This window comes from Gambusia affinis, linkage group LG19 (assembly GCF_019740435.1).
Source record: "Gambusia affinis linkage group LG19, SWU_Gaff_1.0, whole genome shotgun sequence".
NCBI lineage: Eukaryota > Metazoa > Chordata > Actinopteri > Cyprinodontiformes > Poeciliidae > Gambusia > Gambusia affinis.
The window spans coordinates 19910618-19937435 of NC_057886.1; the positions used below are offsets into that span (position 1 = coordinate 19910618).

Here is a 26818-nt window from a genome sequence, read left to right on the forward strand (position 1 = left end):
TCGCAATGGCTTTTAGAACGCAGAATGCTAACAAAATGAAAAAAACTGGGGTGAAAAGTAAAAAAAATAAATAAATAAAATAAGAAAACAACAACAAAAATCTGAGCATTTGGTCATCTCTATAGAAAATAACATATTTGTCTAGGCAAATCTAGCAACCGATATTCATCAGTGAATATCATGGTAAAGACAGGAAGAAAGTAAACAAAAATATAATCACCCTGATGTTTCAAGAGTATAGATAATCTCCAAAATGGTGCCCATGCCCATTTTTTGTAAAAAACAAACAAAAAACAAAACAAAACATTAACAGCAAAGATTACTTCCAGTGTGCAGCACAGTCTTTACGTCCTCAAGCAAGGACTTTTACGCGTGACGTCATCCATAACGAGAGGTGTTCAGGATTCTCGGAGAGAAAGATCCCGCGCGCCCTGGCAACCTGAGAAACACAGGTAAATGCCGTTGTTTACAACACTGTTTTGGCAGTCATTATGCTTCAGGAATTAGAGCAAATAGAGGGCAAGAGATGCGGTAACAGTGATGTCAATGCCTCGCCGGTAGTAAAGATGCCCGGCGCCCACAGCTACCGTTCTCTTGCTCGGCGGCCTGTTCTGAGTAGCTAGCTTGCTAGCTGAAGCTAGTTTTGCAGTTGTCTGTCAAAAGACACAATAACCGCACCTAAAATGTTCATCTGCCTGACACCTATTGCCTGTTTCACCCACGGATAGTGACAATTACTCTTCAATTCGCCCAACAAATGTATATTCGAGTACTGTCTAGAGCAGCCTAACGCTTGTTTTCCCATCGACTGTCTTGTGTTATGGGAGACGGTGACGCCGTCACGGTGATGGTGGCGCACACTCAGACGAACCCGTTGGCTAAGAACACATCTAATTGTTCAATTAGTTAAGACGCTTTTTATTTGTCGGAAATGTTGAACGCCAAGGTATTAAACGCGGATGCTATTGTTGTTTTTCTGTTTTACTATGGATGGCGTTGGTGTCTATTACGAAACCCGAGCAGTAGTCTATGCCCTATGGCCTAACATTTGGGACCTGGCTCTTCGACGGTGGTCGTTTGGTAGCAGTTATTATCTTATGATTTATCGCTTTGACTCAGTCTAATGATTTCCAGCATCTCAAACACCTGTGATTTTGGTCATACTATTAAGATTACTCAGACAAACACAAAGGAGTAGAAATTAGGTTTTCCTTATTGGCTTTAAGGCTAGTCTTGTTGTGGTCAGTTATAGCTTTCGTTTTCCTCCCGCAGGAGATCTACATGATTTTCTAACCTGAAACGAGTGTTTCTGTTTTTGTAAAGATAATGGATGGTACAATTGATATACCAAAAAGTGTAAGTATACGATTTTATAATGGTCAGTAGCTCACCTACAATCACATGCCAGTGCAAAGCTCATTTCTTGCCTGAAGGTACAAGCTACAGAAGTTGTTGAAGATTCTACCATTATGCTTAATGTAAACTTTACTCTTTTGTATTATGTGGTACTGAGGCTTGTATTGCCATTTGAATGTTGTAAAGCCATATTTGAGTCTAGACGTTATCAATCAGGTATGGAAGGTATTACTCTGTACATCTCGTCTTGTGTAAATAAAAGTAATGAATTAAGACAGCGAGCAGTTTCTTAGCAATCAGTGCTTTAGACAGCTAACCCAAGTTTTGCACTGAATCTTTTCCTAGTCTCCTTATTAATGTGAATAATAATGCGGTTGTTAGTCACATTAATTGCATTAGATTTTTCTTGGTAAAATTAAGCCTTCACATTTTAGAACTGTAAACACAAGTGTGATCAATTACACAAAAAAGCAAGTTGGTAGAATGTCAAGAAGCTTTTGCTTTTTAATCAATTGTTTTTTTTGTGTTTTTCATTCCCTGTATTTGTAGCCTCTTATTTCATTTATTTGTTACAGTGACATAATCTTTGGCTGTGTTATTTTTTATTATCCCTCAAAATTAATGACTGAATGATATTAGTTTATTACATAAAATGTTATTTAGCTTCTCTATTGAACTGTATTGTTTATACACAGTATACAGTCCCCTGGCCCTTTATTTTTTCTTTTGAACTCTGCTGCTGATAGTATTTGTAAGCCTCATGCTAACCATTATTGTCGATAGAATAGACCCTGTTTATCACAGAGGTTTGAATCTAAATGTAAATTAATTTTGAGATTGTATTGTCAGCAACATAAATGTCTGCAATATCACAATTGCAAAAGACTATTTTTATTGTGGTTGCTGAAAATATGTTATATTTTCAAGTGTTCTTCCTGCCAGTAATGTTTCTCGTCTGTAGAGAAACTGTCAATGCACTCGATGCACACACTCGATGTATATTTTTAGTTGCCATGATGTTAAGGTACATCAGAAATGGTAAGACATGATGAAGGAAAATGGTGACGAAAATATGAAAATATTGTCATCACAGAATTCAACATAATATCAGTTTTTCTTAATGTATATTCAGATTTTGTTTAAAATCTGAAGGTTTCATTGTTCACTACTTTTCTTGCAGTAATTGTGTATCTCTGTGGCTATATACTATTCAAATTCAGTGCCTATCCCTTGTGACTTTTGACCTTATTATTGGCAAATCAAAAAATGAGCATACAACTTTGTACTAAAACTGAGAAAATTAATTTAATGACATTTTTGCTATATTGTTCAGCTAGCTCAGCAGTGAAAGGAGTGTGAAAGATTTGCAGCAGTTGTGACAAAATCAGCTGCATATTTTATTGAAGATTTTGATTTCTCCATATCTTCTGAAATCTTTACTGTACTTTCTGCTGTCAAGTTCACCGATTGCAAAGATGTGAAAAAGCCTTACTGGTTCATTAAGGCCATCTTTTATTGCATTATGATAAATTCACTATAAAAAATTAAGGAAAAGCCATTCTTTTGCTCAAGTACAGTTTATCAATGAGTGGAAAATATCACACATTAAGATTTATTTTTTACTTAAGATTATTGGCACCCCTTATGTTAACACTGTGTGGAACCACTGTTTGTCAGCAGATGCCTCTACTATCTTTTACAGCGTTCCAACATGCTCTTTCTTTTTTCTCCACTAAATCCTGATTGCTCTGATTCCTGTCTTGTCGTAAGCATTCTTCTCTTTTGTTCAACCTCTTGGCTTTGAACATTTTTTAACCTCCTTTTCCATTATCATTACTTGTGTGTCAGGACAAGTGAGCTTAGGTCTAGATTTTGCTGTCACAGATTCCGTTGTTTAAAATGTGAAATTATTTCTGTGAATGTAGGAAGTCATGGATTACTACAGGTTCCCAAATACTTTGATTTATCTAAAAAGACAAGCATGAATTGCTAGAATGATTTGATTGCATTTATGTTGTATGGAGTGTTGTGAGTGCATTTTAAAGATATGATTTTATTAAAAACAACTATATATTAATATATATAGTTAACATATATAGATAAATTTATCTGGAAAGTTTTTGCTTTCCAGATAAATTTACATCAGTTTAAAACTGAATTTTCAGAATAGCATAATGTTCAGGGACTACATAAAAAAGCTGAGTTTAATATAAAGCTTTTAAAATATCTACCATACCTTACCATACCATGAAGTTCAATAATTGTAAAAATTCCTCCAGTTAGTAGAGAATCGTCCTCTACTCCAGTTGTTGTATAGATTGGATGCTGACTGATGCCCCACTATTTTTTTTTTTAGCTTTGCTCTTACGTTTGCATCTTTTTGTTAATTCAGTATTTGATTTAATCACCGTGAAGATGGCTATGACTGAAGTAACATCAATCCCCACCTGTTAGTTTGACAAAAACTGATTAAATACTCCAGAAAAATAAAAAAACAAAATACAGTAAAAATTATTTGCAAAATCTCTGGGCTAAGAGAGGGTTTAGTGTTCTGTGCATTTTAACTAAACAAACTGCTGACCTTGTCCACAAGTTAATGAGTTCAGCATCTCTCACTAGTACATCTGTACTAGATGTACTACAGTACATCTTTATAAAGTCCAGGGTTTACCCCAGAAAACCTGCTAAGTCTGGTGGTAGAGATGCTAGGGCAGTCAGTCACTGTGTTTTTTCTTTCTTTCTTTTTTTTTGTCTAAAAGTTGACAGGAAATTTAAAAATATGCACAAAACTACTGGTAATACGTAAACAATGATCTCTCTGTGTTTGGGTGGTAGTGTTGCTTATTTGCATACATTTGTTCACTTTCATTTTAGAGTTTAAAAATGATAGTACTGGGGCCTCAATAACATCCAGTAATTACCAAAGTATATGTAAAGTGTCCGTTTTTAGTGATTACAGTGGTTAAAATGTCCAGGGATTAGTATTTCTGTAATTTTTATAAAAGACTATATTCAATTACTATGCTATAGAGAATAGATTTTTTACTGTCCCTTAATAAACTCATAATGCTTAAGCACATAAGTCAAATATTTAGAAAGTAGAGTACAGCTGGGATATTTTAGTTATTAAAGAGTGGTACGTGTGTTTTCACCCTTAATCTCTTGTCTGTCTCATTACAGTTTTTCATTGCAGCATCAAACGCTCAAGCCACAAAGCTAATTGTTAAATAAGTCGATTGTACTGGAAGGTGTCACTACAGGGCTTGGATTCTTAAGAGGAGTAACAGAGGCGGGTTGACTTGGCCCACTCATTGCCTCGGTCCTTTCAGAAAGCTTGAGGCTGGTACTTTAAGTGATTTTAGTAATGATTATTTAAAAATACCTTGATCACAAACTTGAATATATACTTGAGTTCAGAAAGCAGTATTTTTATGAGTTTGCCCAATTCTACATTGCAGGTGCTCTTATTTTATTTTTGAGCTCAGACAAGAGAATCATTGATCCACATTGACATGACAAATCACAGTAAATCAGAAATTGCTGTGCTGCAGGAAATACAGAAAAGATGCACAGTTATTCCAATTATGCAAAACAGTATGTTCAAATAAACTCCACAAGTCCTGTAATTTCCCCCCTCTGTTTGTTATTTTATTTATTTATTTTTATTAATTTACTTCGACAACAACCCCTTGAGATGTAGCATCTCGTTTTCAAGGGGGTTCTTACCACATTGCTTTTACACAAAGCAATGTGTATCTGAGAACATGCAGTTTGCCTTGTGCTTTAATAAAAATGTTTTTAGTTTTGATCAATGGAAAAGAAAATGTGTTTTTTTTTCATTGTTTTTACATGTCAATCAATGGTCAAAGCCACTCAGTTATACTGTTTGATTTGAAGCACTGGCTAGTTGATTTGTGTAATAAATAGTATGCCCTTTTATTTGCTCCAGAAATGATATTAATTGTTGGAAGAAAAACGTATGGTACATATTTTATTTCAGTAGGAGCTATTAATAATGTAATAGACTAGAATATGTTACAACTAATGAAATTACAAAACTTGTATATAGGAGCTGAGAATGGATATAAAAATAATGTAAGAGCCGACATTGATTGCTCTCTTAAATAAAAGATCTATAAAAGAGCATAGGTCTTATTTGTGTTTTTTTTTTTTTTTTTTTTTTGCTTTTCTACTTTTCTCAGTGGTTCAAAGTGGTTTAAAAAATAAAATTAACTTTTGTTGCACATTATTTTGCAGATGTGAAATTCAGATCTATAACTACAGCATACCTCATTACTAATGATTACTACAGATCAAACTTTGTTTTTTTCTGTAGTTATTAGAAATGGATATTTTGCATTGGAATAACTCAGACATAATATGAATATACATAATAATATCGAAAGGTTGGAGTACAGAAAAGGACTTCCTTAATTTGGAAGTGGAAGTTATAAACAATATAATTTAAAGCGAAGTGTGTCTGGGGGTGGGGCCAAATGAAATGGACAGAGAAAAAAACAAGAAGGGGGTGGGGTGTTGAAGGTGTAACTCAGAATGAGAGAGAGGAAGAAACTCAAGCTATTGATGGGGACAGAGAGGAGGGGTGGAATGAGCAAGAGCGTAGGAGAGAGGGAGGGCTGTGTGGGCAGAGGCTTGCTGAATGAGGAAGCGGTAGAGCCATTTTTACTGTTGAGTAACTGCATGCTGGTCTAGCAGTGTGAGAGAGAGGGTGAACGAGAGGTAAAGGAATAAAGTGCGAACCCAGGATCTTATTAGAACTCTCTTTCTGGTCCTATCGTCTTTGTACACCTCTTGCTTGTTGCTTGTTTTCACTTTTTTGGGGAGGCCCCAGAGAGGACACACAATGGAGCGAAGAGCCTGTGGCAACTGGGCTGTTGTACTGCTGAGAGGGGGATGGGGTAGAGAGAGGACCGGTTCACACAGCTAACAGAGCCTGCTGGCTGTAGGTTTCCAACAGCCTCTCCTTCCTGCCTGGACATACTCTTTCCAGACTGGCTTCTTTCCTGGAACAACCACTCAAACTCTTTCTGGTCTACATTCAGGATTACTCACCATGTCTTGTGGGATTTTAAGACACATAACTGAGCCAGAGGAATGAATGGTTTTGGAATAACCAAAAGGAAAAAATAACTTCTTTCCAATTCATCTGCGGCCTCTTTGGTTTCTGTTTCTGTTTGGTTGATTGATAAATGGATTACAAGATGCACTCCAAGTCAAATGATTTGCTGGATTTTCAACAATTGGATGCCCTTCTGGAAAAAATTGCACATTCAGTCTCTGTGAAAAGGTAATGTTTTGTGGTGACACTTGCCAACAAACCTTTAAGACATGTAATAGTCGTCATAATGGAACAATTGAATAACAAGAAAAGATAAAATATAGAGTTAGTACAGGGTGTTTTTTTTGTTTTGTTTTAAAGTACTTGGGGGGGGGGGGGGGGAAACTGGTCCAATTTGAAGTAGATCTTCAGTGTTGTGTTGAGAACAGCATCGTCAAAACTTTAAGCCAAAAGCTAAAAACCTGAGTGGTGGTGTGTAGGTGCATGGCCTTGTGGATATTAGGATTAGAAATATCGCCTGCTTCCTGAAACAGTTCGACTTGCTTATCCTAAACAGCTGAAAGTTTAACTATAAAGAGGGAGCTTGATTCTTGTTTCTTCCTGTTAGTTTCATGACTCATGGTTTGGTTATTTGAGTTGGTGTGTGACCTCATGGATTGACGCATTCAGTAAACGTTTGTAGCCAACACAAGGGGAGCTTCTTTTAAGTTTGGAACTTATTTGTGTGAAACATGGCACAGAGGAAAGTAATTGCATTCACATGCAGTCTGATCATGACCTAAAGTAACAGAAAAAGGTATCAATTTGCAACCAAAACTGTTAAGTGGAATCATACAAGTAAACGCACATATAAAATATTTTGCGACTCTCCAGTCACTAATTTATTAAAGCTCCTAAATGGCAAGACATACATTAGGTTATTCTTATGTACTTATTAAAACTGAGTAACAACAAAACACTTTTTTATGTCTGGACAAATGGAGCACTTAATTGCTCCATTTGAAGCCATTTGAAAATTGAGCAGTGAGCTCAATTTTAATGGTAAAATGAGCAATTAGCAGTCATAAAGTACTGTGAAATTAGGTTATGAGACTGTATTTATACAGATAAAATCAAGCTGAGTTCCAGCATATCTCTTTACTACAAAGAAAACTAGTATTTCTCTTTTGTAATAAAAGCCCTTTGCGGCCTAGCCGTTGAGATCCACCATAAATTTTTTATATTAGAACCAGAGATGGCCTCAAATTGTATGTGATGCAGAGATGAATGTATTAGATAACTCTGCAGTTAAACATGATTATTTTTTTTTAAACCCACAATGACTGTTCATATTTTGAACTATCTTTTCCATCTCATATTACAGTTTTGCAATTACAATAATTATAGCCTAGATGGTAGATAATTGTGGCACCTGGCTCAAATTCCTGTTGTTCAACCTGAAGAAGCAGTCAGCATGCCTCTGAAGAAAATTAAGCTTATTTCCTTACAGGGTCTTCCACCCTCTGTGCTCACTGTCAATTTTAAATACCTCCATGATGCCAGAAGTAAATACCTTTCAGTTTTTTTCCCAAAGTAACAACTTCCATACATTTTAGACCAGTAGTCCTCAACCCTGGTCCTTAATGTCTGGATCAGTTCTAGCCAAGCTGGGAGTATCTTCACTGTAGTCTGCTCACTGATATTTTGGGCGTAAATATGGGCAGGAATGTGGAAACATGGCCAGGCCATGAGCTTTGGCTGTTGCTCCAATTGGATGATTGCCGTTTGCAGCAACACTCAGCAACAGAGAACATGGGGTTGTGGTTTAGATGGGCTCAAACAAACCGTTTTGTCTTAAAGACAAACAGTGTCAACTAATTAAAATAAAGCTTAAAATGATATTACATCTCCATCTTCCATCTGGATGTTATCAAGGCTGCCTCAATTAAATCTTAATATTTCACTTTGTCTTCTAGAAATTGTTTGCTGACTGAAACTTAATGAAAGCGGTTACAATTAACTGATTAGTTTACTATACATACAGATCTATTTAGTTTGTGGTGCTTAATTTTTTCAACATGTGCAACCTTTGGACTTAGGTTATGCAGGCAAATAATATGTACACAGACTTTATTGGAAAGCAAAACGCAGTCAAATAATAACATGCACATAGGCAAACTCATGTAAGGTGGTTCTGGTGTTTTACACCAGCCAGTGAAAAACTATAGCTTTGACAAAACACTGACCAGTCCTGCATTGTTTCTCGCTTCTTTATTTTGTATCCGTTCTTCCAAGAGATGTGCTTCTTGTGGGGTTGCAAAATCACAGTCATTCTGCTTCAAAAGTTAACTTGTGTGTTTCTGGCGCTGCCTATGGTTACATTCCTCCACACTCGACAGCAGACGCCAGGCCCGCTGGTCCACTGTGGTGGATGAGCTGTTATTTGGAGTTTGTAAGGTCCAGCCTTTGTTCATTTAATGAAGGCCGGGCCAATTAACATTTGCAGCCTGTTTTCAATCTAATTGTCTTGTAAAATCCCTGAAGTGGGGATAAACAGAGGAGGATCTAATAATCGAGACAAATTGGGCGTGGGCGGACTCGGGCAGAACTGGTTAAAGCCACACCTGTGGAGAAGGGGCTTTAGATGTGTCCTTACTCCAGGACACCTGATTCAAATGTGGCTCTGTAGGTAGTCACCTTGTGATTGAAAGGTTGTAGGTTTGATTTCAGCTTCCTCCTCACATGTTGATACGCCCCCAGGCAAGGTACTTAACCCCAAGTTGCCTACTGATTTGCATATCGGTGTTTAAATGTGTGTGCGTTGGTTGAATGTGACTCTTGTGTAAATCGGTTTGAGTGGTCTAGATGATCGGAAAAAGCACTATTTAAGTTCAGTCTATTTACCTCTTTAGCCATTTACTTAAAATAGGTAATTAATAGGCTTAGTAAGGGAATACTAATGGGAGGTCCCCACCCTGAACACCAGAGTAACCTCTGCTGCAGAGTCTGACTGTCAGTATGACCTGGCAGCAATCATTGTGTGCTGCATTCACTGATTGGATTAGGATTAGATTTTTTAAATGTTTTTGACCAGCCAGTCCTCCATCAGTATCAGATACACAAGAAATCAATCATTGTCAATCACTAGTGGATTTAATGATGCCATACATCCATTATCTAGGGGGGCTGGTGCCTATTTCCAGCAGTCAATGAGTGAGAGGAGGGGTACAGCCTGGACAGGTCACCAGTTCATCGTAAGGCAACACAGAGACAAACAGGACAAGCAACCATTCACACACACATTTACACCTAAAGAGAATTTAGAGAGACAACTTAATCTAATAGTCATGTTTCTGGACTGTGGGAGAAAGCCAGAATGCCCAATCTCTGACTCAACCGTGCAAAAGTCTTGAGTGTTTTTCATGTCCAGCCTACGCATGCACAGGCTGGACATGGAAACTCCATTCAAAAAGACCCCAGGCTGGGACTTGGACCCAGGACCTTCTTGCAAGTCAACAGTGCTACCAACTGTGCCATTGTGCAGCTCTGATTTGATGATATATCATTCCTATTAAGTAACAATCCACCAAGTTTTTTGGAGTATTAGGCAAATCATGAGCAACATTTAATTTCCTTCAGGCCCTCTTGAAAATTATTGTAAAGAACAAAAAATTAGGTGTCCTTGACTTGTGAAAATAATATTTGGCAATTATGTCGCCTAATAAACATCTTGTGCTCCTTTCTTCCTTGTAATGCAGCTATGAATTTTTTAACTACACCAAAGTGGCATTGCGTCCAAAAATAAAAGTGCCTCTTTGGCAATATCTTGCCTAAGAGGGCTAAATGAAAAATAAGAATCAGTTAAAATTATACATAATTATTAAACAAATCTTAATAATGTGTTGAAATAACAGGTGTTTTGCTAGTTTTGGCATTTGTATTATGAATCTGTGGAGAATAACGTAACAATAAAGTTGACTGTTCTGTCCATTTGCCTGTTTTTGTTCAGTCTTAAACGAAGATTTAACTAACATCAGGTTCTGTCTTCCTTTGTTTTAGTGTTTGAAAGCCTGAGTGTTTCAAGCATTTTACAGGTTGTACCTTATTTGGAAAAAGTTGGGAGAGATTCATAGATTTGCGCTTCATCTCTAAGCTCATATTTTGAGAAACTGTGATTTATATATCATTGCTTTAAAACATAAAATAGACTCATTAATGGCAATGTCTCAGTATTATTTATTATACTATTTCCAACTGTTTTAGAACATCATGTGCCCACAAATTCCTTGAAATGATCATAGAGAAAACATGAGTCATGGTTTATTTTGAATAAAAACTAATTCCTGAGTAGTTCCTAAAGTCTGTCCAAACCAAGTGCTCCTGTATACCCAGCAGTAACCTGCAGATATCTGATGTGATTTTAGAGACACAAAAATAATCTTGGTTAAGAAGCAGAAGCTCAAAGATATCAAAAGTCATTGAACCCTTTTGAGTTCAGCAAACAGACAGTAGCTGTTTGCTTCTAGGAAAAATGTCAGGTGTCAGAGAACAAAACCAGAGATTTTTCATAAATTTAGCACTTTAAAACAGTCACTATGTAGAGCCAAAACACTAAACAACTACAGTTTGACCTCAGATTATGTTTTTTGCCATTTAAAGAACCTTAAAGGTGCACTTTAATGAAAAGTGTATGTTTTGCATTTCTGTTTTGTGGTGGTTCAAATTTTTAGCACAGATCTGGTTAAAATAAACCAACAAATAATCCAACAAAGAGGAAGGATATATCAATTAGTTTTATTACTTTTATCAATCAATATAATCAATTATTAATGTATTTAGCAATGAAAGACACACCTCCAAAAATGACTTTTGTGATTTTTATTAGTTTTTCTGTTAGTTTAAGATTAAAGAAAAGATCTCGAGTTCAATGTTTACTAGTAAATAAAGTTGATTGTTCATTACTTCAGATTGTTGTGAGTTCATAAGCATTTTTGTTTTTGTTTAAGATTTTTTTTTATGTATTCTGTTATCTTATGTTTTTGCAACATTTATTTCCCTGTTATTTGTTAAAGTAAGAATCTTACCCTTTTTGGAAGTTCAGAGATTGTTTGAGCGTGAAGAAGCCTTAAATGTGTGTCTTAGGTACCAATATGCTAAATCAATAATCAATTTATGACCACATTAGCTTTCTGACTTGAAATGACTTAGGATTTTTACCTCTACATCTTATGGTGTATTTTGAACTTTCAGCCATTGTTCTTCCAAATTATATCTTTTTAGGGCTGCACCAATATTAAAATTTAGTTTGTTATCAATATCCAATATTTTAGCTGTTTTGGCTGATAATATTTACTGATGTTGTATATATTTTTCTACCCTTTAGACACAGTGAAAGAAACATCCACACTGTTGACGACGTTTCTCTGCCTTAGTTTAATTCCTTGCAATCCTGCACTATATCACTAATTTCTTCTGGCAGCAGGAAGAAACTAAAACATTAGCCCAGTTTTAGTTATTGGACCAATATCAATATGTGACAAAATGATCAATATTAGCCAACACTAATGTTGATGCAGATATATTGTGCATTTCTGCTGTTTTTTATTAGAAAAAATTTACAAATTTTGCATTTCACTTTTGGTCTCTATTCAATAGACCAATTCTATAGACTAAAATATATATTCCAGTGCAAATAAAGCAAGGAATTAAAGCCTCAGTAAAATCAATAGCTCGTTAACTGACAGAAAGTGTGGATATCAGCGAGAATAAGCAGAGTGGTGTATTGTTACCATTGCCCAATTAATTATTCATATGTCTGCTTTTAGATAAAACACAGGCCATCATTGTGATTCTTAGTGCAGCTTCCAGTGAAATCTGCAGATCTATAGTTTTGCCTGAATTTAAACCTTGTATCTTCACATGGACGATTAATGGTTTGTTTTGACAGACAACAGTTGTTGCCTCCTTTCAAGTTAGGCATGTATTCTGAAGACACATGTAAAACCAGATTTCCTGGTGTGAGGTCTTCACCCCCACCCTAATAACCAAGCCACCTTCCTGTCTCCTCAGAAAACATTCCACAGTAGCCAACAGTGATCTATGCCCCTGTCAAAGGTCAACAGCTTTTTTTAGGTTTGAGAAAAACAACAGACCAGAAGCATGAGGAAGTGAACCTTTTGACTGATCAATTTTAGTTGTGTTGTTACACTTTGCATATGTAAATGAACATATTTAATTTATCTTATTAATTGGTCAAGTGAGGGGAATCTTTTGACAACTAGAATTAAAATTTGAGATTTTAATTACATTTGCTTGCATTGATTTGTTTGCAGTTGCTTGCTGATGCGGCTTTCTGTACTTTGTGTCATATGTTTAAGCCACATTCGTTCTGTAATCCCATCTTACCATTACGTCTCATGTGCTCTGTGATTTCAACACACGCACACACATATGCATTCCCCAATATCAGGTTGGGATGTTGCAGCTGATTGAAACATGTAAAGAACAAATGCAAATCATGAATTGAAAGGATGATCTTAAAGGACCTTTAATTTATTGGATTTTCATTATGCATCAGGCCACTTTCAAAGTTGCCATTTAATTTGTGTTAGGTGTACAATGGGTCATTTTTTAACAATAATATATTCTTACATTTCTGTTTGGTCTGGGATATCGCTATCTTTAGTAAGGCTAGGTGAAGACCCACATAATTTATTTACATTTAGCTGTTACAACAAAAATACTGCTGCCAAGGTTTAACAAAATATATTAACACATTCTTTATATATCTTCATATAACTTCTTCTAAATAGAGTTTATTACTATAGTCATGTGTCTTTGTATTTTTATTTTTTTATTTTTTGTTATCCCATTCAAACACATATTAACATACATATATATAAAGAAACAACTGTTAAAGCACATTTTATATATATATTTATATTCCAGTGCAAATAAAGCAAGGAATGAAAGCCTCAGTAAAATCAATAGCTCGTTAACTGACAAAAAGTGTGGATATCAGCAGATCTTCATCCTGGCTTGAAGATCAAGAAAAATTACCAGTAGAGATTTTCTGGTTTTTATTATTTAACCATTCATTTGTGAATATATTTATTCAATTTTATAATTCACACAATGCAGGTTATGGGCTGGTTCAGTTGGAGGGGAAAAGAAAAAAGCAATAAGAAGTAAAGCAGCTCATCAGTCCTTTCCAAGATAACAGGAACAAAGACAGTTTCTTAAAGATGTTAGCCAGTGTTTGTTTTGACCCACATTTCCTGATCGTATCTATAATTTCATCAACTTGTGCTAAAGAGTTTTGGTGAACAGGAATGTATCTGTTCTTGTTTTTATCAGTTTGCTTCTCAGTGAAAAGTTAACTTGTTTGTTATTTTATCCTTCACATGGATAAAATAGCAAAAAATAAATAAATTGGCTTTACTTGCTTTACTGAATTAATCAAAGTTTTAGGCAAGAGTTGTGGCCTTTATATTTGATACACCTTTAGGTACATATCTGTTATTTACTGTCTCTTATAACTGTTGCTGGCAGTGTAAAACCTCTTTGTTTCAGTTGTATCGGTTGTCCTTTGTTTACTTTAGGAAAAAAATATTTATTGAAGTCTGTGCTATATCTTTAACTATTTTGATGGCTGTAACATATTAATAACAGTCCAATGCTTTTTTTTTTCTTTTTTTCCCCCAGAGATTCCAGTGAGGAGTGCAATGGGATCAGTGGTACTCTGTCAGTGGAGTCTGTGCCGGGGCCAAGACTGAACTGGTGTTCTGCCAGCACCACTACCCCTGCCCCTACTCTCGCTCCAGCTCCCGTTCCGGGACCTGAGCCCACGCCTAACCCTGTCAGAATGGGAGACGGCCTGGATACTGCGCAGATGTCAGGCAGCAGCCAGGGGCAGGCTCAGCAAACGGGCAATCCCCCACCCCCAGAGTTCTTCAGTCTTAACAGGCCGAAGCGCCAGACCAACCAGCTGCAGTACCTACTAAAAGTTGTGGTAAAATCCCTATGGAAGCACCAGTATGCCTGGCCTTTTCATTCACCAGTGGATGCCATTAAACTTAACCTGCCTGTGAGTACAACCTGCTCTTTTTGTTCCAAGTAAAGAAACAACCGTTAAAGCACATTTTTAAGTCCCTTATATTTTCATCATTAGGTTGCTTAAAATTTTTATTATTAGCAAGATTTTTGTCAGACAAAATGCATTTTATTCATGTAACTTAAGGGAATTAGCTTGTCCCATTTAAGAACATATGTGCACTGTTTCTGTAAGTAAAATTATTTAATTGCTACTATAAAATAGTATTATTTGAAATATTAATCTTCCTTAAGACTTTCAAGGAATACAATCCCAATTCACAAGTAATCTCAAGGCATTTAAAAAGACAAGCGGGTTAGGTTCATATCCAATTCAAACCACGTTTGTTGACTATGTAATGTGTCATTTGCTTATTTCAGAGATTGCCATCACTTTTCAGGAAGTGTGAGAATCTGGTCATGAGCTAATCATGTTCACTCATGAATATAGAAAGTTCTAATGCTGCTTAGTGGCACAGAGTTCAGTAATTCAAGGACTGGTTTTGATCAGCACTCTGTTTGGGAAATTTATGTTGAAATAACATACATATATATATATATATATATATATATATATATATATATATATATATATATATATATATATATATATATATATATATATATATAAATTACATAATGTTGCAATTTAAGAAATTGTTATTCTCACATTTAAAATTTTTTTTTTCTAGGATTACTACTCTATAATTAAAACACCTATGGACATGGGAACAATCAAAAAAAGACTTGAGAATAGCTACTACTGGAATGCCCAAGAATGTATTCAGGACTTCAACACGATGTTTACCAACTGCTATATATACAACAAGGTAACATAGTTGCACACAAGAGCCATGGTTGCTATGAAATACAAATGTTTCTGATGTCTTTCCACTTTTGCTGAGGATGTTTTTCCTGTTCAACAGCCTGGCGATGACATAGTTTTAATGGCTGAAGCTCTAGAGAAGGCTTTCCTTCAAAAGGTTGCAGAGATGCCTCAAGAAGAAATAGAGATCCCGGTCATGACAGGAAAGGGACGTGGCCGAGGCCGGAGAGAAGGTGGTATGTGATTTGCTTGCTTATACCTTGCTCCTAATGAGTAATCTTCTAAGAAACAGATTAACAATTCAAGCGCCTTGTTTTGTCACCAAGGTTTAAACTTGAAACCAGGCACCATCATCGATTCGTCATCCACGACTCCACAAACGCGTGGCCTGTCAAACCTTCCAGCAGCTCCGCAGTCTCTAGGACCAATGCAGGCCCCATCTGTGCTACCTCCACATCCTTCAATCCAGGCTCTGCCCTCCCTTGTGCCCCAGTCGTTACCCAGCCTTGCACCACAGCTCGGAGCGCCATACACCATGGTTCAGCCAGACTGTGTTCCTCAAATTCCTATCATGACTTCTGTGCCTCTCCCCACTCAGACCTCTCTTCCTCCAGTACCGATTCAGAACACTGCCCCTATGCTGCAGAGCCCTATAACTATGACCAAAGTAAGTTTGATGAATGAAGAGAAATACATTTACTTTGCTTAGCACATTTGTTACAAATGTTTGTTTAGAGAGTGCCATAAATATTTGGTTTTGAAGTCTGAGAATCTGATTTTCTTCTCTTTTTTTTCTTTTTTTTTTCACATCAGCAAAAAAAGAGCCAAAAAAGGAAAGCGGACACTACAACACCAACAGCAAATGACCAGCTGAGTGAGTCTTCACCTGCAGAATCTAAATCTGGGAAGACATTACCCAGAAGAGAGAGTAACCGACCACCAAAACTGTTAAAGAAGGAGGCTCCGGACTCTCAGCATCACATAGGCATGAGTGGACCAAGTGGAGGTCTTAGCCCCAAACCACAAGATCAGCTAGGTTACTGCGCTGGTCTAGTTAGGGATATGCTATCCAAGAAACACGCTGCTTATGCCTGGCCGTTTTATAAACCCGTTGACGTGGATGCACTGGGACTACACGACTATCACGACATCATCAAACATCCAATGGACCTCAGTACCATCAAGGTTTGTTAAATGCATGATTATAAAAAAAAAAAAATCTCCAAAACATGATGAGTGCATTTTGTGACATGCCAAGTAAAATCCTTCATTTTACATTTGCTAGGCCAAATTGGAAACAAAGCAATACCGAGATCCCCAGGAGTTTGCTGCTGATGTAAGGTTAATGTTTTCCAACTGCTACAAATATAACCCACCAGACCACGAAGTAGTATCCATGGCACGGAAGCTGCAGGTACATAAAGGTTATCAGTGTTTGTTGAGTGGAGGAATTATAGAATTTTAACACATTCTTGATTAATTTTGTCATTTCTGTTGTTTTTTAGTATGCAGGCTACATGATTATTTCCTAAATGATTCATTTGATTTTATAGGACGTGTTTGAGATGCGCTTTGCCAAGATGCCAGACGAACCTGAGAGCAAGCCAGTGGTTTCTGCCCAAACTCCTACACTTCACCATCCTGCCCCGGTGAAGCCCCTACCCCATTTGGCTCACGTTCACACATCTTCAGACAGCTCCAGTGACTCATCCTCTGAGTCTGAGTCTTCCACTGATGACTCTGAAGAGGAAAGAGCTCAGCGGTTAGCAGAGCTCCAGGAGCAGGTCAGTGATCAAAGGAAACTCCAGACGAAGGCAGAGCTGTTACTCAGCTCTTGTAAAACTTTGTTTAAAAATGGTTCCATTTCTCCACAAACAGCTGAAGGCTGTCCACGAGCAGCTGGCTGCCCTGTCGCAACCACAACCCAGCAAACCAAAGAGAAAAGAGAAAGAGAAGGAGAAGAAAGAGAAGAAAAAAGATAAGCATAAGAAGAAAGGCAGCATTCCAAGCCATGTAGATGAGATCCAGGACCCCCCACCTGTTCCACAGCTGCCCAAGAAAACTAAGACCACAAACAATAACAAAGATGTGGTTACTAAGAAGAAACCCAGGTAGGTTTATCAATTTTAAGACCAAAACCTCTTTTGTCCAGTTTGATTTTTATTTCTTCTCTTGCCTTCTGCCATAAATGTCATCATGTTTTTATTATTGTTTTATATATACAGCTTTGAGACCACTTAAAATGATCAGTTTTTCTGATTTTACTTTTTATAGGTATATGTTTAAGTAAAATGAACATTGTTCTTTTATTCTATGAACTACTGACAACATGTCTCTGAAATGCATTTTCTGCTGTTTTCAACATAGTAAGCAAGTATTGCCTATTTTTAACAAAAAAAAAATTATGTGCACTTTTAGGTTAGTGAAAAGTGCATTTCTGCTCTGGTGAACTCTTTTTTTTTTTTTTTTTTTTTTTTCCCTCTAGCAAAAAGGAGGTATTGAAAAATAGTCATCCATCCAGTCTGCAGCATGTTCCCAACCTGGAGGACGATCTTGGAATAACTGGACCACCGGTCCCAGGGGAGAAATGCAAGCCCATGACTTACGAAGAGAAGAGGCAGCTAAGCCTGGACATTAACAAGCTTCCTGGTGACAAGCTTGGCCGTGTAGTACATATCATTCAGTCGAGGGAACCCTCACTCAAAAACTCCAATCCTGATGAGATTGAGATCGACTTTGAGACACTGAAACCTTCAACACTACGTGAACTGGAGAGATATGTGTCATCCTGCCTCAAGAAAAAGAAACGGGTTCCACGTAAGATACTGTGTGTGACTAGATTTATATTTTGGTATTGCCTCCACAAAAGTAATTAACACAAAGTTGTTTTTGTAGCTGAGAAAACCGTGGAGACAGTGGCTTCCTCCAAAAAGACAATATCTTCTTCTGAAAGCAGTGGCTCGAGCTCAGACAGTGAAGCTGAGGCATCAGGTGGGTTCTGCTCAATTGAATTTTCAAGTTCCCTTGATATCACACCTTTCTGTAGAAAATCCCTGTTTTCTCTATAAAGCGCATTTAAAAGAATGTGTGTTTAACCAAAGTCCTGCACAGCACTAAAACAGATCAAACAGAAAAAGAGATTAAACTTCTTTTATTCCCCAGGAATGATAAAACAGCCGAAGAAGAAGAGCCAATCTGTGAAAGAGGGGAAGAAGATGCATCCCCATGTCCAGACGGGTTCTGCTCAGGCTGGGTTTCAGTCCCAAGCTGTTGTCTCTCAGGCCAGCAGTCAGATGAAGCAGCAGCAGCACCAACCGTCTCCTGCAGGCTTTATGCCTCCTCCCCCCGTCGCTGCTCTGGAGTCGTCCCACTTGCTAGAAAGCTACGAGTCTCTGCCTCCGTTCAGCCAGCCGATCATGCATATGACCCACCACACTGGCAACTCTTCCCCTCCACCTCCGCATATAAATGCTCACTCTGCTGGATCAGTGTCTCCTGAAACACACCCATTCCTCAACCAGCATCCAGTCCTCCCGTCTCCAGGTAAGGATGCATGTAGGTACTTTGATTTTAATGCTTTATTTTTATTTTTTTTGTTATTACAAGTGTGAGAGTGCCATCTCCAGCATCTCTCAGGTTCACATAAGGATATATGTGCCCTGCATGTCTGGATAAATAGTGCAGATAAATACGTATGTCAGTGTTTTAAATATCATGATAGCATTGAGGGCAGGAAGACGGAGATTTGAGAAAACATTAGACATTATTGTTTCTATTTAATAATCTTGTTTTGAAGTAATTCTACTCCATCTTGTGCCTAGTTGATGTTTTTTTAACCTGCTCTTGGAGTAACTTTGATTGATCGGTCTCTTCCACTCCTGCATGTTCTCTCCAGTTTTGCCTCATTTCATGGCCAAAGTTTTCAAAATGGCTTTGTAACCCTTTTCAGACCTTCCAAACCTTTCCATGATGATCATTGGCTTGTGAAATTGAGTTTTTCTTTCTGAAAAATTTAATTTTATTGCAGTTAATTTATGACTTTAAAAAGGGAGGCAATAACTTTTTCAGAGAACCAGGTTTATTTGGATATTTTATTTTTACCTGATGAATAAAATCATGATTTGAAAACACTTTTTCAAATCATGATTTACTCGGGATATATTAGACTGATATGAAAATAGTTTTAATGATTTGTAAAATATGACAATAGAAACAAAAACAGATGGAATCTGTAAGGGTATATATATATATATATATATATATATATATATATATATATATATATATATATATATATATATATATATATATAAAATAATTTTAATAGCTTTTAAAATATATTATTGTACAATAACTCTTATGTTTTGCTAACTTGGATTCTTCAGGATGATTTACAAACATAAATAAATGAAAATTCAAGAACATTAGAAACACTTTGATAAGGATAATTTCAAATCAAAATTGCATTAAAGTGAATTATTCATAGATAACTTATTTACTGTGATGTTTGAACAATTGATTCTATTTTATTTAGTCTTTTGCTTCTTATTAACTATATGAATCTTTTGTTCAACCCCAGCTCTACACAGTTCGATGCCTCAGCAGCCGTCGCGGCCGAGTCACAAAGCAGCGCCTCTTCATCCAAAACCGCCCCAGCAGCAGCAGCAGCAGCCAGCCCCACCTCAGCAGCAGCCAGCTCTACAGCAGCAGCCGCAGCTTCAGCCGGCCCCCCCACCACAGCATCAGCTCCCCCCTCAGATCCTCCACACTCACCAACCTCTGCACCAAAGGCCCATGTCACCCCCCACCCTCACCCCTCAAGGTTTGCTGTCTTCCCAGCCTCCCCAGATGCTGTTGGAAGACGACGAAGATCCGGGGTCTACTGCACCTATGAACCAAGTGCAGTTATTCCTACAGCAGTTCCAGCCGGCCCGTCAGCCGCAGCAGTCGCACCAGGCGCCGGTTCGGCAGCAGCAGCAGCCGCAGCAGCAGCTGCAGCAGCTGGGACAGACTTCTCTCCTGCAGACAGCGACAATGCAGGGACAGTCGCAGCTCTCCGCACAGACTTCGCTGCCTCCTCCACAGCTTTCTGTTCCCTCTCAAGCCCAGCCCACTGCATCACATCAGGCCCCACCCCCTCAGATCACCCTACACCAGGCCCGCCACCTGCAAAACGCTCAACACCAACAGCAGCAAGCTCAGCAGCATCAACTGAACTACCAGCAGGGTCCGGGACTCGCTGGTCAGTCCCAGGCGTCGCAACACAACATCTCAATGCCCTCCAACAAACCACAGCAGATCATCCAGCAACAGCAGGAGCAGCCCTCCCCTCGGCCATCCAAACCTGACCCATACAATACTGGTAGGTTTTGAGAAAACGATGCAAAAAACACAACTATTGGCTGTTTCTAAATGCCAGAACTGCTTTATTATCATATTTGTTGCTTCCTTGACAGGCCACATAAGAGATAACCCGTCTCCTCTCATGATGCATTCCCCACAAATCCCCCAGTTTCCTCCCGTCTCTCACCCCTCCCCACCTCACAACATGCAACCCAAAAAGGTAAGATATTTACAGAGACCAGACAAAGTCTTTCTATAGATGGGTGCAAACGCCAGGAGCACTGACCTTGAATCATTCTTTCGTCATGCAGCAGAGGGCCTCTGGAAGCCAAGCTGCTGTTAAAGAGGAAAAACTTCCTCCGTCACCAGTGATGAGAGGAGAGCAGTTTAACTCTGCGATGAGAGCAGAGCATCACAAACATCCAGAAATCAAGCCCAGTCAGACCGGCCAGAGTCAACAGAGTGAGAACTCCACACTTTTTATTTTACTCTGTATGAAAAACGCTTGAAATAATGCACGGCCTGAGATGCTGACAAAGCTCGTATGAATGTTTTTGGGCAGATTTAAAATCTGTGGATAGTTCACGGCCCGTCATCCGTTCCTCTGAGCCCAGCGGGCCACCTCCCACCCTGCAGGAAAAGGAGAAATTCAAGCAGGAGCCCAAGACCCCTGTAGCTCCCAAAAAGGTACAGGTGGGTAAGAGGATCGGTTTCTGGACTTGTTGTAAATCTGAATATTTGCCTTGAGTAGCACTGCTAATAAATCTCCATGTTTACGTTCTCAGGACGTGAAATTCAAAAACATGGGCTCATGGGCAAGCCTGGCACAAAAGTCAACGTCTACAACACAATCTGCTGTGAAGTCATCGAGTGACAGCTTCGAGCAGTTCCGCCGTGCGGCCCGGGAGAAAGAGGAGAGGGAGAAGGCCCTGAAGGCCCAGGCAGAGGCGGAGAAAGACCGGCTGCGTAAAGAGCAGGACAAACAACGGTAAAACAAGAAAACACACAAGACAGATAGCTACATTCACCTGCTGGGTGGATGTGGATACTAATCTGTAAATTACGCTCAGAAAGTTTATGAAAGAGCAAAACAGATTGAGCCCACAAAGACCAGCAACTCTAAAAGAAAAACCAACTCTTCAATTTTGAAATATTGCTAGAAGTGCCTCCTTATGTATATTGAAGTGACATAACTTTTATTTTCTTCTCAGCAGCAGATCTAGTATTTTAGTGTGCATTCACACCAACCCTGTAAAGTTCTTTTTAATGCCTAGAAAGTTTGATTCATTTGGGGAAGTGTGAATGTGCAATCAAACTCTGAAACAGACTAAAAAAAGCAAACTCAGGTTCACCTAAAAACCAACTGTCTATGTGAACCGGAGACCGTTCCAAAAGCTTGAAGCAGACTATAGCACAGGGCATTCTGGGCAAATAGAACCATAACAAACATGCATGTCTAGCGCTGCAAAAAAACAAAAAAGAAATCCTACAACCACTAACATCTCATGTGATGCCATGAGAAGTCAGAGGTTTTCATGTAGTTTCCTTCAGTGGTTCCTGGTGCAACGCCACCACTGGCGAGGAGGTGAACACATTTTTCAAAGGGTTTAGTTTGTTTCACACAATTCAAGATGTAATAAATGTTACAATTTTGGTCCTGGAGACTACCGGACTATCAGGTGTACAAACACCCTAAAACTGAACATTTCTTATTTGCGATCAGCAAGATTGTTATTGCACACAAAAGTTGCTGTCAAAATGTTTTAGGGGAGATTTATGATACTTTAATACTGCTCATCAGTAAACAATAAAATATATACTGACAGGGTATTAAAAATGTTCATGTGAAGGCAATGTTTTGTTTTTGGTGAGATTGAGTTTATCTTTTTTTTATTATTATTATTTAAAAAGCCTTAAAAAGCTTCTTTTAAAAGATGTGGAACAGTTTTTTTTCCCCCACAAGACATGAAACTTCACACAAGATGTGCGTTTAAGGGCACCATTTATTAATCTTTTATGCACCTGTTGATTGCAAATTCTTTGTCTGAACGCCTTACAGAGGGCGGGATGAGGAGGACGTCGTCGAGCCTCCTCCCAGAAGAGTGCATGAGGAGTCTCGTGGCCGCCTCGAGCCGCAGCACATCCAAGCCCCTTCTCAACAACAACCGCAGCAGGTGCAGGTGCAGCAGGAATCCCAGCCGGCTGCCATCCAGCAGTCTCCTCAACCCGCTACTCCACCTCAGCCCTCCACGCAGAACTCACTAGATCAACAGAGGGAACTAGCACGCCGAAGGGAACAGGAGAGGCGGAGGAGGGAGGTGGTAAGCCAATCCTCGGTTTACCCTCTACATCTCATGCAAAAAATAAAAAAAATGCTGATTTGAAATGCTGAGTTCTTCTTTTCTTTCTACAGATGGCAGCAACTATTGATATGAATTTTCAAAGTGACTTAATGGCTATCTTTGAGGAGAACTTGTTTTGAGAAAAAGAGGACAGCAGAATGAACTGCAAAAGAAGAAGATAAAAAAAGTGAATGAATGCCGCAAGCATCCTTTTGAATAAAATCATGGCAACAATGCAGCGCAGACCGCTCCACAGACTTACTGCATACACAACCAGCCCTGTTGAGACTGAAAACAAACGCTGGCTGGACAAGTGGTTACGGCTCACTTTGGCTGAACACATGGAGGGGACTCTTATTGTTTTGGATGTCATTTTCTTGGAATCCAGCATTGCTTGCCTGATCTCTAGTTGTGGAGAAAAAAAGGATCCCCCCCCCTTTTTTTTTGGCACAGTTGCCTTTGTCAGACTTGATTCTCTCACTGTGTGTTGGCACAACAATACTGCAGGAGTAAAGACATCCCAGTCCTGGAGATGGTGAAAATGCTCTGAATTACTGACAGACTGCGCAGAAGTATTTTGAAACTGCCAGATGTCTAAAATCGTGAAGAATTGTGTCTTTTTTGTTGTTTATTTTGTCATTAGTGAACTGTTTTTTTTTTTTCCTTTTCTTTTTTTTTATATTTGGTGGGGAAGGGGTGGGAGCAACTTCCATACTGTAAATCATGTATATTTCTCAGCAGAGAAGGTACAATTTGCCTTACATCTCTTTCCTAAATAGATAAGTATGTTGTATGGCCTGCACACATGGACACACCTATAACACTTACAGACAAAAACCAGAAGCCGTGCAGACATTTTTTTTTTCATCATCTAGGATCTACTGTAAAAAAATATTTTCTTATACTTCGAAAACTGTTTATTTTGGATCTGTCTGCTTTTCCACCTGGGTTCTCCTTGCACCAACACACTCCACCACCTATGCCAAACAATTCAATATCTTTTATGCTAAATAACTTCTCTAAGCATTGTAGGTAAATAGTGGGCAAAAAACTGAATATATGCATTATCATAGCTCCAGTGAGTATTTATCAAAGAAAAGATCAGTTTTCATCTTGTATTTGTCATTTAAAAACTACAAAAACTAGCTACCAGAAGAGTTAAAGAGCCAGTTGTTTCTGAGCTTTAGTTGGGTTTCACTGCAAGTGTCGTTATATTTGTTTTACTATCAGATATTGATGTAAAGCTGTTCACAACAGTCACTACTGGATTGGATAAGCCTCTTGTGTTGCCTTTGAGGATTTTGTTGTGACTAAAATCAGTGCTTGACATTAGAAAGATACAATTAAGGAAGGAGAAACGGTTTCATCTTTTGTAGCTAACAGTTAAAACAAGTTAGTAAAAACCAGTTAATGGGACCAGACGAAGCTCCCGCTTTCAGTCATCTTCCAATTCACGACGGGCACTCTTGACAGCGTTTAAAAAAATAGACCGATCAACCGGAAACGTCAAAACAAGAAAAAAAAGTTGAAAATGGTTTGGATTTCTATCTTTGTTCTTGTTTGATAATAGTGGCTGTAAGTTCTAATTCTGTTCCTGGAGACATTTTGGAGCTGGGCTAAAATCTGAACAAATGTTGTCCTCTCTAATTGTCTCTTGAAGTGTTTTTTTTTTTTTTTTTATTTGTTTTTTTTTTTGCTGTTTTTTTCTCCAGTGCCTGTATTGTATTGCAATTCTTGTTGGCTTATATTACACTTTGAGGGGACTTAGAAAGTGGCACATCAGGAGTGGGAGGTTTGATATTTAAAATGGGAGGGAGATTCTTTTGGAGAGTTTGTGTTTTAAAAAAATGAGAAAAAAAAAAGGTAAAGACAGCATTTTATATTTTACCCGTTGTCAATATTCTGGTTTTAAAATTTAGTTTTAGCTGGGCATCTTTAAGTGTAAACATCTGACAACTACTTTCTCAGTTTGTTCTCTGCAGATTTTAGCTAGATGTGTTTCGGCGTTTCCACATTAGCGTTTTCAGTCTGGTCCGTAAGTTTGATTGTGTAAATTTGAGCGACTGCGTGAATGTGTGAGGTTTCTTTTTCCACTGTGTGATGCAAAGAGGCATGTTCCCAGATATGTAGATAAACGTTCTGTTGATGAAGACTAAAAAGATGAGCTGGAAAGGTTTAGTGCTTAATTCACTTTTTTTATTTTTTATTTCAAGCCCACCATGTATGAATATATAATGTTATTATTAGACCTGTTTCAAAGGTGTTAAGAAAAATACTTTCATTCCATTTTATCCTTTTGTTTTCCACGATAACTGTTGGACATAATGTGCCATGAGTTCTACAGAGAATGTGCTGAAATACAGCTCAGCCCAGAATTTGCTTTATTCAGGTATTTTATTTTTGTGTTGCATTTGTTCTGTTTTGGGGGGTTGTTATAACATTTTCCTCAGTTTTGTTTGGTATGTGAGTGGTCTCTTGAGGTCTCTGAATACGTATGTAATGATCATTGAATAAACTCATCTGTTTTATAGAAAATAAAACGGAGAAAGTGTCTGTTTTAATGTTGCAACTCACTCTTGATTTGGAGGTGAAGAAATATGTTGCTTCTCAGTTGTAGAGCTGGTCAATTTTAAGGTGGCTCTTTCTATAAATAAGTTTAAATTTTGAATGCTTTTACAAATAAAACTCAGAAAAGTGTGACCAGACTGCTTTACTTTGACAACCCTAGATAAAATCTAGTGCAGTCATACAATATTTTTCAAACGTACGTATTTGTAAATAAGTTTATCTTTGCAGTTGTTCTGCAAAGGCCTGAGATTACAAGCTACAACTCAGAGATGCCGTGGCAAGGTTGAAATTCTATTTTACTAACGGTCATAATAGCGGTATTTTCAGAAAGTCAATATTGTAACCAAATAAGTTTTGTAACTTATCTTAATTTGACGGTACATACCGGAAATAGTACTCTATAATCATTCCCATTGGCTTTACGTTTGAAAATGACTTTGCTGATATCTAGTGGCCATTATAGCAAACTACACAAAAGGTCTATTTTGCCCATATTTCTCACTTACTGATTTATCTTCAGGCAAAAAAGGCATTTGTGATTCATATTCCCCTCTAGTTAATTTTAATAGCCAGATAGTGTTAGTGATAGCATTTCCCCAGATGTTTATGAAAATTACGGACAGCTACTTAATACGTTTGCAATCAAAACTGCCCTCTTGTGGTTATTCCGGGTAATTACAAGATATGAAGAGACAAGTCAGCGTTAGTAAGAAGCTAAAGGACCACTTCCTTAATGTGTTTCAAAAAAGAAAGAAAGAATTGTACTTTACTTTTATGTATATTAAGAATAACATTATTTTGAAACCCAAAAATTAAGGTAACAAGATTAGGATTTTATTGGTTGTCTTATCTATCAGAAGTGAGCCTGCAGTGAGGTTGTCTCTGACTTTATACTGAACTGCGACTCCGTTGCCCTCGTTGCCATATTGATATACTACATCACCAAAAATCAGGGTCTGTGTTTCTAGTGGGATATCAGTTTTTCAATAACCATTATTTTACCCAAGCATTTATCTGAAGTGACTCACTTGCTTAGCTACTTGCTTTTGAGTGTTTATTTGAGTTTAAAACGCTCAAATTAAAAAAGCTGAAATTAAAATGCTAAATATGTGAACATATTCTTATCACAAAAGCTACTTTAAAACAATATAGTAATTCTGTAGCTACGTGTGTGGCTACTTGCTTACGTCGCAAGGATACGATAAAGATACATGAAGACTAATGTTTACGGGA

At 37.9% G+C, this 26818-nt stretch overlaps 1 protein-coding gene across 6 annotated transcripts; it reads left to right on the forward strand.

The window, feature by feature from the left end:
• Positions 1 to 309: 309 nt before the first annotated feature.
• On the forward strand, positions 310 to 25547 carry brd4 (bromodomain containing 4). 6 transcript variants are annotated; one of them, XM_044099628.1, is made up of 20 exons: positions 310 to 452; positions 1273 to 1356; positions 14120 to 14501; positions 15199 to 15336; positions 15433 to 15568; positions 15659 to 15999; positions 16146 to 16517; positions 16618 to 16746; positions 16886 to 17116; positions 17211 to 17443; positions 17818 to 18149; positions 18228 to 18323; positions 18495 to 18875; positions 19912 to 20694; positions 20789 to 20895; positions 20987 to 21137; positions 21238 to 21368; positions 21461 to 21663; positions 22735 to 22996; positions 23089 to 25547. In XM_044099628.1, the coding sequence occupies exons 2-20, from the start codon at positions 1331 to 1333 to the stop codon at positions 23155 to 23157; spliced, it is 4503 nt and encodes a 1500-aa protein (XP_043955563.1). In that variant the 5' UTR covers positions 310 to 452; positions 1273 to 1330; the 3' UTR covers positions 23158 to 25547. The 6 variants fall into 6 exon arrangements, with proteins under 6 accessions (XP_043955563.1, XP_043955565.1, XP_043955564.1 ...); XM_044099630.1 differs by lacking the exon at positions 1273 to 1356 and having other exon boundaries at positions 15433 to 15565; XM_044099629.1 differs by lacking the exon at positions 1273 to 1356 and having other exon boundaries at positions 312 to 452.
• The last annotated feature ends 1271 nt before the right edge of the window (positions 25548 to 26818 follow it).

Excerpts from the sequence above, each read along its gene's own strand:
- brd4 (XM_044099625.1), top strand. The coding sequence starts at position 6,567 with ATGGATTACAAGATGCACTCCAAGTCAAATGATTTGCTGGATTTTCAA. Across the intron at positions 14,502-15,198 it reads CCATTAAACTTAACCTGCCT|GATTACTACTCTATAATTAA; the intron begins GTGAGTACAACC and ends TTTTTTTTCTAG. Across the intron at positions 18,324-18,494 it reads CAGTGAAGCTGAGGCATCAG|GAATGATAAAACAGCCGAAG; the intron begins GTGGGTTCTGCT and ends TTTATTCCCCAG.